General features: G+C 40.4%; 1 protein-coding gene across 1 annotated transcript; it reads right to left on the reverse strand.

The window, feature by feature from the left end:
* Positions 1 to 289: 289 nt before the first annotated feature.
* On the reverse strand, positions 290 to 12,705 carry acadm (acyl-CoA dehydrogenase medium chain). The gene is made up of 12 exons (XM_032531576.1): positions 12,491 to 12,705; positions 10,912 to 11,020; positions 10,218 to 10,315; positions 9,799 to 9,868; positions 7,628 to 7,728; positions 4,445 to 4,525; positions 2,999 to 3,129; positions 2,683 to 2,791; positions 2,146 to 2,286; positions 1,563 to 1,658; positions 1,082 to 1,330; positions 290 to 988 (listed from the first exon to the last, which is right to left on the reverse strand). Exons 1-12 carry the CDS (start codon positions 12,503 to 12,505, stop codon positions 917 to 919), a joined length of 1,272 nt encoding a protein of 423 aa, XP_032387467.1. The 5' UTR covers positions 12,506 to 12,705; the 3' UTR covers positions 290 to 916.
* Between the last annotated feature and the right edge of the window lie 1,510 nt (positions 12,706 to 14,215).

Genomic DNA, 14,215 nt, shown 5'->3' on the forward strand with positions numbered 1-14,215 from the left:
GTACATATTACATCCATACTTTCTACAGAAGCTCTCCATTTGACATTAACAAAAAACTGTTAAGGACCCAAATTCTAAATCAGACAGAAAACCATTTTCAGACATGCAGTCTTTATGTTTTTAAATCATTGGACACAAATTATTCAGTTTCTAAACACATTCTGTTAAAAAATGGATTTGTACAGATCAAGATTAAAATCGGATCTGCTCTGTGAAAGATCTGAAGAATGGGCGCAGAAAGTAAATTGGGAAAGCCAAACACAAGTGTGTAACTTTTGGTAGCATGTGATTTGCATGCTTTTACTGCCTATGAGAATAAAGAAATCAATGCATGTTTGGGCTGCACATGTCAACTTATAAAGTCAAATATGTCAAAGTTTATCATCAAGTTGCCCTGAAACAAACGATTTTACCAGATAAAAAAAAAACTTTACAGTCTAAAGTCCAGACTGCTATCAAAAGCAGCAGTGTTTGTGCCTGGCTTCCATTATTTACAACCTACAGAGGCTGTAGCCTGACAGGACGTAGTCATTTGATCTTTTGCCTAAATGTTGTGATCCTCACACAAAATAAGGCCACAGTTTTGAGCTGCATTTGGAAAAGCCGTTCATAAAAAAAAATTTAAAAAAAGGGACAGGCAGGTCTTGTTGACAGGTTCTGATGTGAAAGGGTGAAAGGTAGACTGCTGTCTAACAATTTAAAGTCTGGATCAGTTTAAAACAAACCAAAAAAACGAATAACCAAACCCCACACTACAGCCGGATGAAGTGCTGTTAAGGCTAAATACATTTGCAAACTACATTCAGCAAATGTATCCTGAGTATAATTAAGCAGATATGTTTCCAGGAACACATGCATGTGTAGAAAAGTTACAACAAAAGTACATTTGAATGAGGACAAGTCAGGTGCGCAGCGTTTATTTCTTATATCTTCCCAGGTGTTCTCGGGAAATAATGAGTCTTTGGATTTGAGCAGTGCCCTCGTAGATCTACAAAGAAAACAAAAACAAAATAGTAATCAAGAAAAATAAGTTTTACCAAATACCTCTGCTGGCTGTGATTAAGTGCACATCATCACCCACCTGGTAGATCTTGGCATCTCTCATCAGTTTCTCCACCGGGTATTCACTGTTGAAGCCGTTGCCTCCAAATATCTGAACAGCATCGCTGGCCACCTGATTGGCGATGTCTCCAGCGAAGGCCTTGGCGATGGAGGCGTAGTAAGTGTTTCTGCGGCCCTGGTCTACTTCCCAGGCAGACCGCTGGTACGCCATCCTGGCCAGCTCCACCTTCATCGCCATCTCAGCTAGGAGGAAGGACACTGCCTGGTGCTGTGAAATAGGACGGGACAGAGGGGCCTGTTGATCCTGTGCTCTTTTTACTTGTAACACTGTACAGCGGTGTTGTCACCTGACAACCAGTTATCAAGATAGTTACAGTTAAGACAGTAATGCCACAGTTATTTGCATTATAAAACAAACTTCTGTAATAAAGTGACATCAAAATGGGGTTTATCAGCTCATAATGCCTGTGACAGAACAGAAGAAAATAAAGCAAACAAACCTCAGCTATAACTTTGCCAAAGGTCTTCCTCTCAAGTGCATAATTGGTAGCTTCATCAAGGGCCCTCTGCGCCAGGCCTGTCGCTCCTGCTGCCACCTGCATTGCATTAAGAATATTAGCAAACATCACAGACACAGATCTGCAATGACACATACACCTAACAATGTATATCATTGGCTTTTAAATAATGTTTAAAAGCGTGTAATTGCTTGATTGTAGCAAGGGGTTATCAGATATTTGGATATGAAGGTAGAAATGTCCTTCAATTAGGTGATGTCTTTGATGCCATGTAGGTAGTGGGTTTTACAGATTTGTACCAAATACCTGGAGCATATTAGTCTGAACTTATTTTTGCAAAAGGTTTGTGTCCACATAAATCCAAAAAGACACGCGACTAAATTTAAAAACGTACCATACTTTGGTCCGTACGGGGACCCAACCCAACTCCCTATGGACTGAGCTACTACCACCCCCAGAATAGAGTTGCTGATTATTTTGTTTTAAATAAACAAATCAATTACGTTCTTTCTTTTTAAATGAGCCTTTTCTTTACCAATTTTTAATTTAGTTAGAGAAGACATACCGGTGGACGAGTGTTGTCAAAGGCACCCATGGCAATTTTGAAGCCAGAGCCCTCCGCGATCAGGACGTTCTCCTTTGGTATTCTCACATCCTCAAAGGTGATGCCTCTGGTATCAGAGCACCTCTGGCCCATGTTCATCTCCTAAAAGCACAAAGCAAAACACATGGGATGTTATCTTGTAATGCACATATCAATGTCAAATTACTCGACTAGATCATGGCACCATCGTGACAAGATGGCAAAAATGATGGTGGAAATAAATAATGCAATACAATTTTTGGTCATACTGCCCAGCACTACTCAAAATCATTATTTCGTGTAAGAGATTGTAATTGAAGCTTGGTCAGCCAGAAAAATATTGTGAAACATTCAAAACAAGAGTTCAATTTATTCAAACTAACCTGGGCTAAAGAAACTTGCATCAAATCTCACTTACAAACCACATTCCCACCATTAATATGCTTCTAACGTTCATAACAAAACAAAAAAATGATCTTAATACAAAACCAGGTCATGTGTTATCAGGTGCCATCTTACCTTCCTTCCTAATTGAATTCCTGGAGTGTCAGCATCCACAATGAAGCCAGTAAAAGCCTTGCTGGTTGGACATTTAGGATCTGGGTTAGATCGGGCCAGGAGGAAGTACCTAGGAATAGGAAAGATGTATAAAAGTTCAAATAACCGTCAGAGAAACAGACAGATGTCAGTTTTTGTTGAAACTGGTGATTCAACTTTCTAATCATTCGACAGCAACGGAAACTGCAGCCTCCACAATCATCAGAAAGTTGAATTAATATAAAAAGCGGCACTTGAGTGTATACTGCTCGTTTACAATAAGAGCAATGGTACACACCAGTTAGCTTTCCCACCATTGGTGATCCACATCTTCTGCCCATTAACGACATACTCATCACCCATCTTCACAGCCCGGGTCTTGAGGCCGGCCACATCAGAGCCCGCGCCGGGCTCCGTCACACAGTACGCCTGCCGAACACACACCACACAGTAAGTTAACACTGTCTGATCTGATGCAAATTAGAGCAGTACCATTTTTTTTTATTTCTTGTCTTTTGTAGATGTCAACACACATTAGTAAAGTAGTACCATGATATGTCAGGGTATATGTTCCTTCCTTTACAAGAAACCATTTAGCTCGCACACAGTGAGATAATCTAATTGTCAACAGTGCAGTTTGTGGGGCAAGGTCCAACATTAGTTTAAACAGCATGTTAAGGAATTGTTAGCAAACTTTCTATTTAGTGGGGCTGCAACTTCTGAAAAACCAGACAGTTGACTACGAGATTAAGTCCACACATTTAAAATGGATAATGTATTTATCAAAAGTAATTCAATTAAATTTTATTTATAGTATCAATTCATAACAAGAGTTATCTCGAGACACTTTACAGATAGAGGAGGTATAGACCACACTTCAGAATTTACAAGGACCCAACAGTTCTAGTAGTTTCCTCCAGAGCAAGCGACAGTGCGACAGTAGAGAGGAAAAAAATTCTTTTAGGCAGAAACCTCGGTCAGACCCAGGCTCTTGGTAGGCGGTGTCTGACGGGCCGGTTGGGGTCAGAATGAAGAGTGGAAATAACAAAAAAGTAAAAACAAAAAGTAGTACAAGTTGGCTATTCTCAAGTACCTCATGAAGTATTTAAAACACCCATATTATGCCCATTTCAGGTTCATTTTTTTGATGGTTTTTTTGCACTGCACATTGCTGCGGATCCGGTTTTCACCTTGTGTGTTTAGGTCTCTGTTTTAGCTACAGAGTGAGACATCTCACTTTACTATCTTTGTTGGGAGTCACGCTCAGTAACTAGGTAAGATCACATCAGCTAGGTAACTTTCTCCAACTTTGGTCAGTTCAAGGCAGGATTAGCTGGGAGACTTGTGGAATACCTGCAGAACAGGGACATGGAAGTAGTTCTTTTATAGATTATGGTGAAGTAGTGTGTGTTGGAGCAGTGTTTTGCCATTAAGAACGAGCTAGCATGCTAGCGCTAGCATGTGCTACGGTTAGCCACCTCGTCTCGGCTAGTGACGTAGAAAGCCGTGCAGATTTTTAACAGCTCACCCGGAGACTGAAGGCAGAGAACATTCCGCAACACGTATCTCACTCAAAACAGCATGGATGTTTTTTTCCAAATATGTATGCGTGTGGAAACACCAGAGACACAAAATAACACCCTAAATCCCAGGAAGTGATTTTTTCATAATATAGGCATTTTAAGTATACAGGCTGATTATTTCCCACCGCTGTGCAAAAACTGTCCGTCAAATAAATACTTACACACATAAGAGCCTCCTCAGTCATCCTTCCCAGGTATTTCCTCTTCTGTGCGTCACTGCCGGCTAGAATAACAGGCATTTGCTGGGTGGGAGAAAGATGGAACTTAATTCTAACTGAGCTACAACCAGTTATAAATTATGGTTAGGATTGATACAGGTACTGGACATATTTATTGTTGACAATTCTATCCATAACCCTCAGTAGCAACAGTGCTAGTAGGAAGAGTTTACCCCCAATTTCCACAGGATGTGTAACGGCTGCCGATTGGCTCCGCTGCGTGACGGCTCCGTGCTCCGCCGTCCGTCAATACCCACCAGGTCCGGATTTGGTGTGGAACGGCTACGGCCATGACGGACAGCTAAAGTCTCGAACAGTTTGTTTCCATTCAGAAGAAGAGAGAGGAAACAACTCTGTGCTGTGTTTTCAAGGTGTAGTGCAGGGAAATATGTTCCACCCTGAGTACGGTCTATTTCATTTTCAAAATAACGGATGTTTTATTTTGATTCTGTGTTCGATCTCCTATCCCGCACTATCTACCGTGTGCTGAATTGCTGCGGAGCTCTCCAGCAAAATTAGAAGCTCTGCGTATCTACAGTCCCTGACAAAAGTCTTGTTGCTTATCTATTTTGTAGAAACACCTGCTATTAACCTGACTTTTAATTAATCAATTGGTGTAAGAAATAGCTCATATGAAAAGCTAAAACCCTCCCAAATGATGTTCAATGCACTGAAATAAATTAGTTTCACTAAAAAAAAAAGATTTATTATTTAAACAAGACAGAAAGGTCAAATTTTGGCAAGACAAAAGTTTTGTCGCCTATACATAAATTGAACAAATTTACTACAAATACTAAAATATGTCAGCAAATTAAATAGTGGTGCTGTGAGATTAAATTTAATATCTTGTATGACTTCTATGAGCTTGAAGGACTGCATCCATGCGGTTTGGCAAGGACTCATACAATGTATTGATGAAGTCATCAGGAATAGCTAAGGAAAGCAGTCTTGCATGCCTCCCAGAGTTCATCAATATTCTTTGGTTTGGTCTTCCATGCTTCCTCTTTCATCCTACCCCACATATGCTCCATGATGTTCATGTCTGGTGACTGGGCCGGCCAATCCTGGAGCATCTTGATCTTCTTCGCCTTGAGGAACTTTGAAGTGGAGATGGAAGTATGCGATGGAGCACCATCCTGCTGGAGAATTTTGCCTCTTTTATGGTTGGGAATACAAGAGGTAGCTAAGATTTCTTGGTATTTGAGACTACTGATGTTGCTTTCCACCCTGCAGATCTCTAGCACAACCCCATACTGGATGTAACCCCAGACCATGATTTTTCCGCCACCAAACTTCACTGTTTTCTGGATGAATCTTGGATCCATGCGGGCTCCAGTAGGTCTCCTGCAGTATTTGCGGCAACTGTGGTGCAATTCAACAGAAGATTCATCTGAAAAATCCACTTTCTTCCATTTCTCCAGCGTCCATCCCTTTAGCAGGCTGTGGGCCTCGGCAAATGCCACACGGTTTTTCAATTGTCTTTTGTTTAGTGCTGGCTTCTGGGCACTGATTCGACCATTGAGGCCATTTCGAGACAGAATCCAACAAACCGTTCTGGTTGACACAGGGACTTCAGGGGACCAGGTCTGGTGGAGCTCTGCTGCAGTGGAAAATGGGCTGGCCTTGGATTTTCGAGCCAACATACGGTCCTCTCGAGCAGTTGTCTTGCGGGGCCTGCCTGACCTGGGCTTGTCAAAAACATCTCCAGTGTCTTCAAATGTTTTTTAATCCTCTGTACTTGACGCCGAGACACATTGAAGGTGTCTGCCACATCAGCAGTGGATCTGGTCTTCAGCCTCTTGATAATCAAAACTTTAGTCTCAGGGTGAATCTTAGGCATGTTTGCAGAGGTCTAGTTGCAGTTGATGTGAAGGTCTAGTGTACTGGGGTTGTTTTTATACACACCTGAGACCTAATTGATCCATTATTAGTCACAGGTGAAGCTCATATGACAAGGCCACAACACTTATGTCTTTGCAAAAATTGACTCAATGGGCTTTACCAAGCTGTGAATATTAGAATACTTTTTGACAGTTTCTTTTTGCACTGGAACATTATTACAAAAGCTGTTGGAATTAAAATGAGCCATTTCTTGTAAATAAATCTTGATTAGAAATATATTTCAGCGGCACTTCAGGTCAATTTGTACACAAGCGACAAGACTTTTGTCAGGGACTGTACTCCGGAGAGCCGCGGCTCACTGGGGCTGCGGCTCACCGGAGCTGGGACGCAGCCGTTCCGCAGCCGGCAGCCGTTCTGCAGCCCGTGGAAATACACACATTGACTTTAATGGAAACCAAATTACTCCGACGCCGTTCCAGACCGGATCCGCACCCTGTGGAAATTGGGGGTTAGACTTATTGCTCTCTCATGTGCAAAAGTGTTGGCTTTATGTGTGCTTCAGAGTCAGGGGTGTAAAGAATGCAGATAGTTGTATGATTTACTTCGCCAAAGTGGTGTCAGGGGACTCAGTGGAGTTTAGGGTTAGGTATCATTTATCGTTATTTCAAACCTCATCAATCTGGTACTTTAGAAATACCCTTTTCAGTACCTTTTCATTACTGTGCAAAAAAAGCAATACATTTAGCAAGGATTTACAATTTCTTTATATATTTAATAAGGCAAAAAATAGTTTTAAAAAAAGCTAAAAATCTAAAAGAAAAATCTAAAATCTCAAAATAAGAAATTGACTCAAGTCTACAATAATTTGCCAAATTTTAGGACACATGGATAATGAGGCTATAAAGTTAGACTACATTTAGTTATCCGATAGTTATAGATTGTTCATAACCATTTCTATTAGCCAAAGGAATGCACTGTGGCTAACGAATAACCACAACAGATAGGAGACTAAGTAAAGAAGTAGAAAATATTGCTGTCTTTTGGATAAATTACTGTAATTGCAATCAAATATTTGTAAATAAGTAAAGAACAAACGTTGGCAATTTAAGTAAAATCAATGATAGCAAAGATCTTTATCATCCTGGTCTCTTCAAATTTGGCACTAGTTCCAATCAGGTTACGCGGGTCATCCCCAGCGGCACACATTTTTTTGTGATTTGAATGAATCCACTATTTAAAAACTAGCTAATAGAACACTAGCAACCCTGATAAACAACAACTTACTCCTAGAGAGTTTGCCTCGATAGCAGTCTGTACTCCTGTGCAGCCGTAAGCCAACTCTTCTGTGATAAGACAGTTGTCAAAGATGGACAAGCCCATTCCACCTGAATACAAGAGATAAACAACAGGGTTTTCAAAACAGACAGCCAACTTTTCTAAGAAAACCATGTCCACTGACATATAAAACATATTAAAACACTTTAGCTGAGAGTGTATTTGAGACAGTAAATGCAATATACATTTATTAAGTGAAGCAACTATTTAGACCACTGGTTTCTGAATGTCTTTTTTCTTTTCTTAAAATATTCGGCTGGCCTATATCTCAGCATTTCATTCATTTCTGTGCAGAAAACTAAAATAAATCAATTTTAAAATGTTGTGTCTAAAAGTGTTTTTTTTAATGAATTTTTATGGCCATTTTAGGCCTTCCACAGGACAGATGAAGACATGTAAAGGTGAGAGAGGGAATAAAATGCATCAAAAGGGCTGCATGTCACAATTTGTTGATTTTAACTAAAACAAATTATATTGTCACATAGGCTATTTATAACTTGCTTTCACATCTATATTGTGCTACATTCTTCTTATGAAGTCGTATATACATACAGCTGCAACACGAGTAAATAAAAATGATCTGAAATAAATAGCGTAAGATTATTATTATTATTTTTTTAAATGCATCTCTGAGAAAGCTCCTTGACTTGTTTTCAACAATAACTGATTAAAAGAGCTAGGGAGAGAGGGAGAGCGATGGAAGCTACTCCCAGTGTGACGGCTGACTCATTATGAATGGGTCCAGCACGGGTCGAATGGCAGGTCAGCAGAGTTACACACGTATGTATCGTCACTGCGCTGCATTTTTATAAACTATGATATTCTGGCCGTGGGTCACATCTCTGGCCCAGGTCCAGCAGGCTCCGTCTCACACGCGGTTACTCAACGAACTGAAGTTATTATTCATTCAATAACTTCTGTGTTTTTCGCTGTGGCGGCCGCAATAGCAGGGTTACCAGCGGAAACACTGGTACAAATACAGGTTTGCCTCTCATGCTTAACAATATACAGCTGTTTTAATAACAAAACTGTGGACAAATGTAGAAGTGTGGGCCATCGCCGCTGTGCTTCTCCATGTTGCAGGGGAGCCGTGTGTGAGTGAATGGGGGGCTGTGTGTTGTGGGGCTGTGTTTACAGAAGAAATGGGTCATGTAACGCAAAATTAAACCATAGCGTTATAACAACATTGCTTTGCTTGTGGAAAGGCAGCGGATGAGAGGTTGTTAGGTGCACCAGTGCAACCTAGGAAAAATGTTGGTCGCACTCTAGAGCCCTGTGAGCTAACAGACTCTAACTAGCACTGGTCACTGCTGTTGTCTGAAAAACAACACAGACGGGACACAATATTGCATTTACTTATAAACTGGTAAACCCTGTGACCGACTGCTATCTGTTGTGGAGTTTTCCTCACGTTACTCTGTCCACTGGATGTCTACATCCAGAAACTAAGCTGCGCGGTGCAAGGAATCACTGATCATCACGGGCCAATTTCAAAGATTGTTGTTCCTGTCCGTCGGTCACACACACAATAAATAAAATAAAAAGAAGGTCCAGATTTTGGGGGGGGGAACAAAAAAAATTACCCTCTAAGACAGGGGTCTCAAACTCAACTTACTTGGGGGCCGCTGGAAGTAGAGTCTGGGTTTGGCTGGGCCGCAACAAGTATTCCAAAAAAACCCAACTATTTCCTCCAAACAGGGCGCGGAACTGCCGGTGCTTTAAGCCCCTAGATCTGATATGGTTGGTGAATTTCACAACAACAGACATCACATTGTCAAACCTCAGGCATTTGCCGCAACGAGTACTTAGCTAGCTTGACAACCGTTACGCCGCTGTCAGGAGACTACTACGGTAGCCCATAAGTGACAAGCGCAATGACAAAAAGTTTCAGAACGCGCGGGCCGCACTAACACTTAACTTTGATGTCAAGTAGGGGGCCACAAAATATCATCCCGCGGGCCGCAATTGGCCCCCGGGCCGCGAGTTTGAGACCCATGCTCTAAGATGTGCCAGGATCTGCATGACCCAACCACAAAAGGGCAACCAGGATAAGGTTATGCAAAAGTTCAAAATATGGTAGGCTATTTTCAAATAGTCTATGAACAAAAAAAATGATATACCATATTCCTGTGGAATGTGGCCGTTCATTAGACCAAGCTCCCAGGCTTTCTTGATGATGGGGACAGGATACTGTAAAATGACAAGACAGAGATGTTTTTAAACTTTAGTTTTCTATTCTGAGCCCAAAATTGAGATAAGACTACATCAATGCAAGTTAATATTGCAAATATTTGTGCAAAAGAAGTCAGTAGTGGAACTCCGCCAGCCAAATCTGTTACTTATGTACTGTATTTTGTATACAAGTATAGGTGTCTTAGGTTGAATGTAGGCTATGCAATGAGTCTTAAAACTATAACCAGCCAAATTTCACATGAGGATAGTGCTTTTAAACCAGCTTTAGTGTGAGTCAACCATCAAGTCGAGCCTTATTTAACCTGCATATACACTCCCTGCTGATTAACCTTTGGGCTCTACTCACTTCACCACTCCGGTCATAAGCAGCTGCAGCAGGGATGATCTCTTCACGTGCAAACTTTCTCGCCAGCTGTTGGAACTCCTTTTGCTGATCCGTCATCTCTGTAAACCAAGACAGCAAGAAAACCCATGATGAGCACATTAAAACACACTTTAAAAGAAACTGCACTCCTTTTTTCCGGTTTAAAATGGACTTGGGCAGATGATACCAAAACCCAAATGCTCGTTTCACTCCTGTGAAGTGCACCGTTTCAATACAGTGGGCCAGATCTTCTATCAAATGAGGAAAACCACATGACTGATGACGTCTAACTCATCCTTTATTCGGCCTGACAGTTTGTCAAAGTTTAGCAGCTTAACACTGATAGTGCCACTTTTATTAGGCCTTCTCTGCATGGTACAGCGGCTTTATCACAAATCTAAAGACAAAAATACAGGTTGTGCAAAACAGTTTATTATCTTTTAGATGAAATCCCTCCCTCAAGCAACTTTGCAGCAGTGTAAATGGACAAATTGATGAAGTATAAAGTTCCCACAAGGAAAAGATAGTGTGTTAAATTAAAAGAAATAGGGCATTTTACCCAACCTTCTTTCATTGTACAATTGGCAAATCCAAGTGTTGTTTTAAGGTAGATATGAGAAAATGTGAACATACAGTATCCTTTAAATGTATGTAAAGATTCCTACATCCTACTCACCAAATGAGTAGCCTTGGGAAGCTGTGCTGTGGGATCCTGCAACACTGGATGCAGCAGCAGCACTGGAGCTCTGCAGCCGGATCCCAGACCGCAAACTGGCTTTGAGAACCTGTGCATGGGGGAGAAAATCAGCAACATACAACGAAGTTACATCCAGACCAGACCTCCACACCTTCTACTCTTTAAAAAAAAGGTCCCATGACATGGTGCTCTTTGGATGCTTTTATATAGACCTTAGTGGTCCCCTAATACTGTATCTGAGGTTGCTTTCCCCAAATTCTGCCTTGGTGCAGAATTACAGCCACTAGAGCCAGTCCCACAATGAGCTTTCCTTAGTATGTGGCATTTCTGTGTCTGAAGCTTTTAGTGGTGGGGAGAAAAAAAAATAGCAATACTGTATCGATCCACAGATGCCATCGATCTATTTTTATTGTGTATGTGTTGGTCAGTTTGTCTACTTGACAAACACATTTTTTGCAGCAATACAACTGAAGTGAGTTAAACAAACAAAGAAATCAATCTGTTGACAAAGTTTCTTTTTGGGGACAATTGGGAAATATTTGAAGTTGGAAAAAAGGTTATAAATTGCAATATATCGCAGAATATTGCAATGTGAAAAGTGAAATTTTTATGCCATGGGACCTTCAAACTATTTAGTTAGTAAATTAGCCCCATTTTCTGCCTTTAATCATGTATAACCATTACAAGTTTCCCTAAAAATAAATAGTCTATTTTGTAGAAAACAGAGATCACTTTAAAGAGATTTAGTTATCAAGTGAAGGCAGACTCTTCTAACCACCTGGGTTAATCAGATCTATGACTATCTGCTGCACAACAAAAACATGAACCCCTTTCCCAAGCTGCAACTGTATTTCATAAGGAGTCAGAAGGAAATGACATACACATGCCCTTGCTCTTTTTATACAACACAAATAACCTCATCCGTGACCTTACCTATTTTCATTTTAAAAACAAATATATTGTACATATTTTTTTTTCTAAATGTGATTCTTGAATTTTGCATTACTTCTTTAAACAACCCACAACTACTAACGTCAAGTGCTAAAACTGCTCTTCATTTTATAACAGTTATTGTTACATATTTTCTCTCTCTTGCAAGGTTTACTCCTATGCAGCAATACACTAGCTAGTAAAGCAAATTCCTTGTATGCGATTTAACGTTAAGGTTACCTTGAGTAAGTTATGGTAACCGACCTCCTGGGTTTTTCAAAGATTACCCGGTAGTTAGCTGATTATATTTTACAGAAAGACAGATGCTTGGCTCTATAACTAATGTAAGCTAATAGTAATACATAAGAGGCACAAACGTTACTGTGTTATACAGGTAGATAGTATAAACACAACGTTAAAAGCGTCTTAAATTATCTTTAAAACGTTGACGCTGTTAGCTAGCGAGCTAAAGTTAGCGAATGACGTAAGTTATAGCACGGATTTCACTTGGTCGGCTCGAAAAATGTAACTGTAGCTACTAACGCTACGTCAGGAATACAACAAGCTGCGGCAACCCGTATTTAATTAACAAAACATAAGATGGGGAATTATTGTTAAAGGCACTTACCTTGTTGAGCAGCATTGTTGTGTTACTAATGCACAAGCAACATAAACAGACTAGACCACCGCAACCTTTGTCCTACATGTTAATATCCGTCTTCTCAGCCAATCATAGCAGCAGGATTGATGACGTGTCGCTGGCCTCAGCATCCAAAAAATGACTTGGACCCTTTACCCCAGTTTGTTACCTAACCGCTTGAGAGAATGCATCTTAAAAGTCGAATGTTTTCATATTCTAGTTCGTCTCGCACGTATGAAATCGTTTTGATCACTACTTTTTTTTATTTTACAAACTGTGGGACACACCCCATAAATGAAAGATGTGTTAAATCAAGTCAAGCAAAAGAGATGATAAACCTGGGGCCTGTTGCACGAAACCAGGATAAGGGACTAAGCCGGGATATTCAAGTTATCCTGGATGAATTTAGCTTGGACTTGGTTGCACGAAACCAGATTGAATTAAGCCCAGCCAAGTAACCATGGAGATTTATTCTTTGCGGCTAGCCTGGTCCAGAGCAGGCTAACAGCCAGGCTAAAGATTAATTGTACAAAGAATAAGATATAGCTTATAGAGATTTGTGCATGGTTAAAACATGTTGTCACGTTGTAAAAAAGGGTTTGAAATTAAGCCTAAAGTCCGTAGGGTCCATTTCCCGAGGAACATTGGTTCCCTCTGCTCACTTTTGAGGCAAATGCTAGACTGATCAGTTGGGTCCGCTATGTTGGGCTTTTTCTCTCCGTTTGACCCATAGACCGTTAATATAATTCATATTAACGGTCTATGGTTTGACCACAGCCGTATTTCCCTCTCTGCATATTATATTCTTCCCTCGTTATTTTCCATTAGAAGCTGCTGCTCATTGGGTGAAACATTTGGCGCATGCGTCTTCTCATCTCTGCATCAGTAAATCTGTGATCGATACGTGGTCTATCTGAGAAAGCCGTGAACGTGCACTTATCCTGGATATCTTTATTCTACTTTCGTGCAACAGGCCCCTGGTCTATGGTAATTTTACAATGCCGGTGTAATACCAAATTCTGTGACCACCCTATTTTGTGACTGTAGGGGGCGCTGTTGCCACTGTTCAGGTTGATCTCACTCAAACAGACTTCGTTACGGCTCTGTTACGCTATCAGCGTAAACTGCAGGCTGTTTATAATGAAGGTTCAGCGCCGAGAGTTTAGAAATGTTGTTGTATATACATACTTGAGATATAGGCTGTATTTGAATGACTAGTGTCTAATCGTAAATCTAAATAAAGAAACTAAGATATATGTTTCTGTGTGTGTGCGTGTTTATTCCGTTGGCCCCTAATAAACATCCCAGAGCAGACTTGAGGATGCGGGTGATATAAATAATAATAAAACTACGTCAGCAGCATGAGGCTGTTACCTAATCTACAAGAGCTGTGGGAGGAAATTATCAATAACCAATTAATAATTTGATTGTGAACTTATTATGAATTGTCCCCATATATAAATTCATATATATTTGAACATTTCAAAATTAACCTGTCACAACAACCAAACCTTTTCAGGTGACTTATTTTATCTTCATGCTTTATGTATAGACAAAAAAACAATAATCACTCTGGTCAGCATCTGGTTTTGGGAATAAGGGGTCCCATATTCTGATAACAGCTGTCAAAATATGTGACCCCTTTATTGAGAACAACCAAAAAAAACCTCACAATGCTTGTGGGAGCGCTTGAGTTAATGACCTCATAGAAGC

This window comes from Etheostoma spectabile, chromosome 12, assembly GCF_008692095.1.
Source record: "Etheostoma spectabile isolate EspeVRDwgs_2016 chromosome 12, UIUC_Espe_1.0, whole genome shotgun sequence".
Classification (NCBI taxonomy): Eukaryota; Metazoa; Chordata; class Actinopteri; order Perciformes; family Percidae; genus Etheostoma; species Etheostoma spectabile.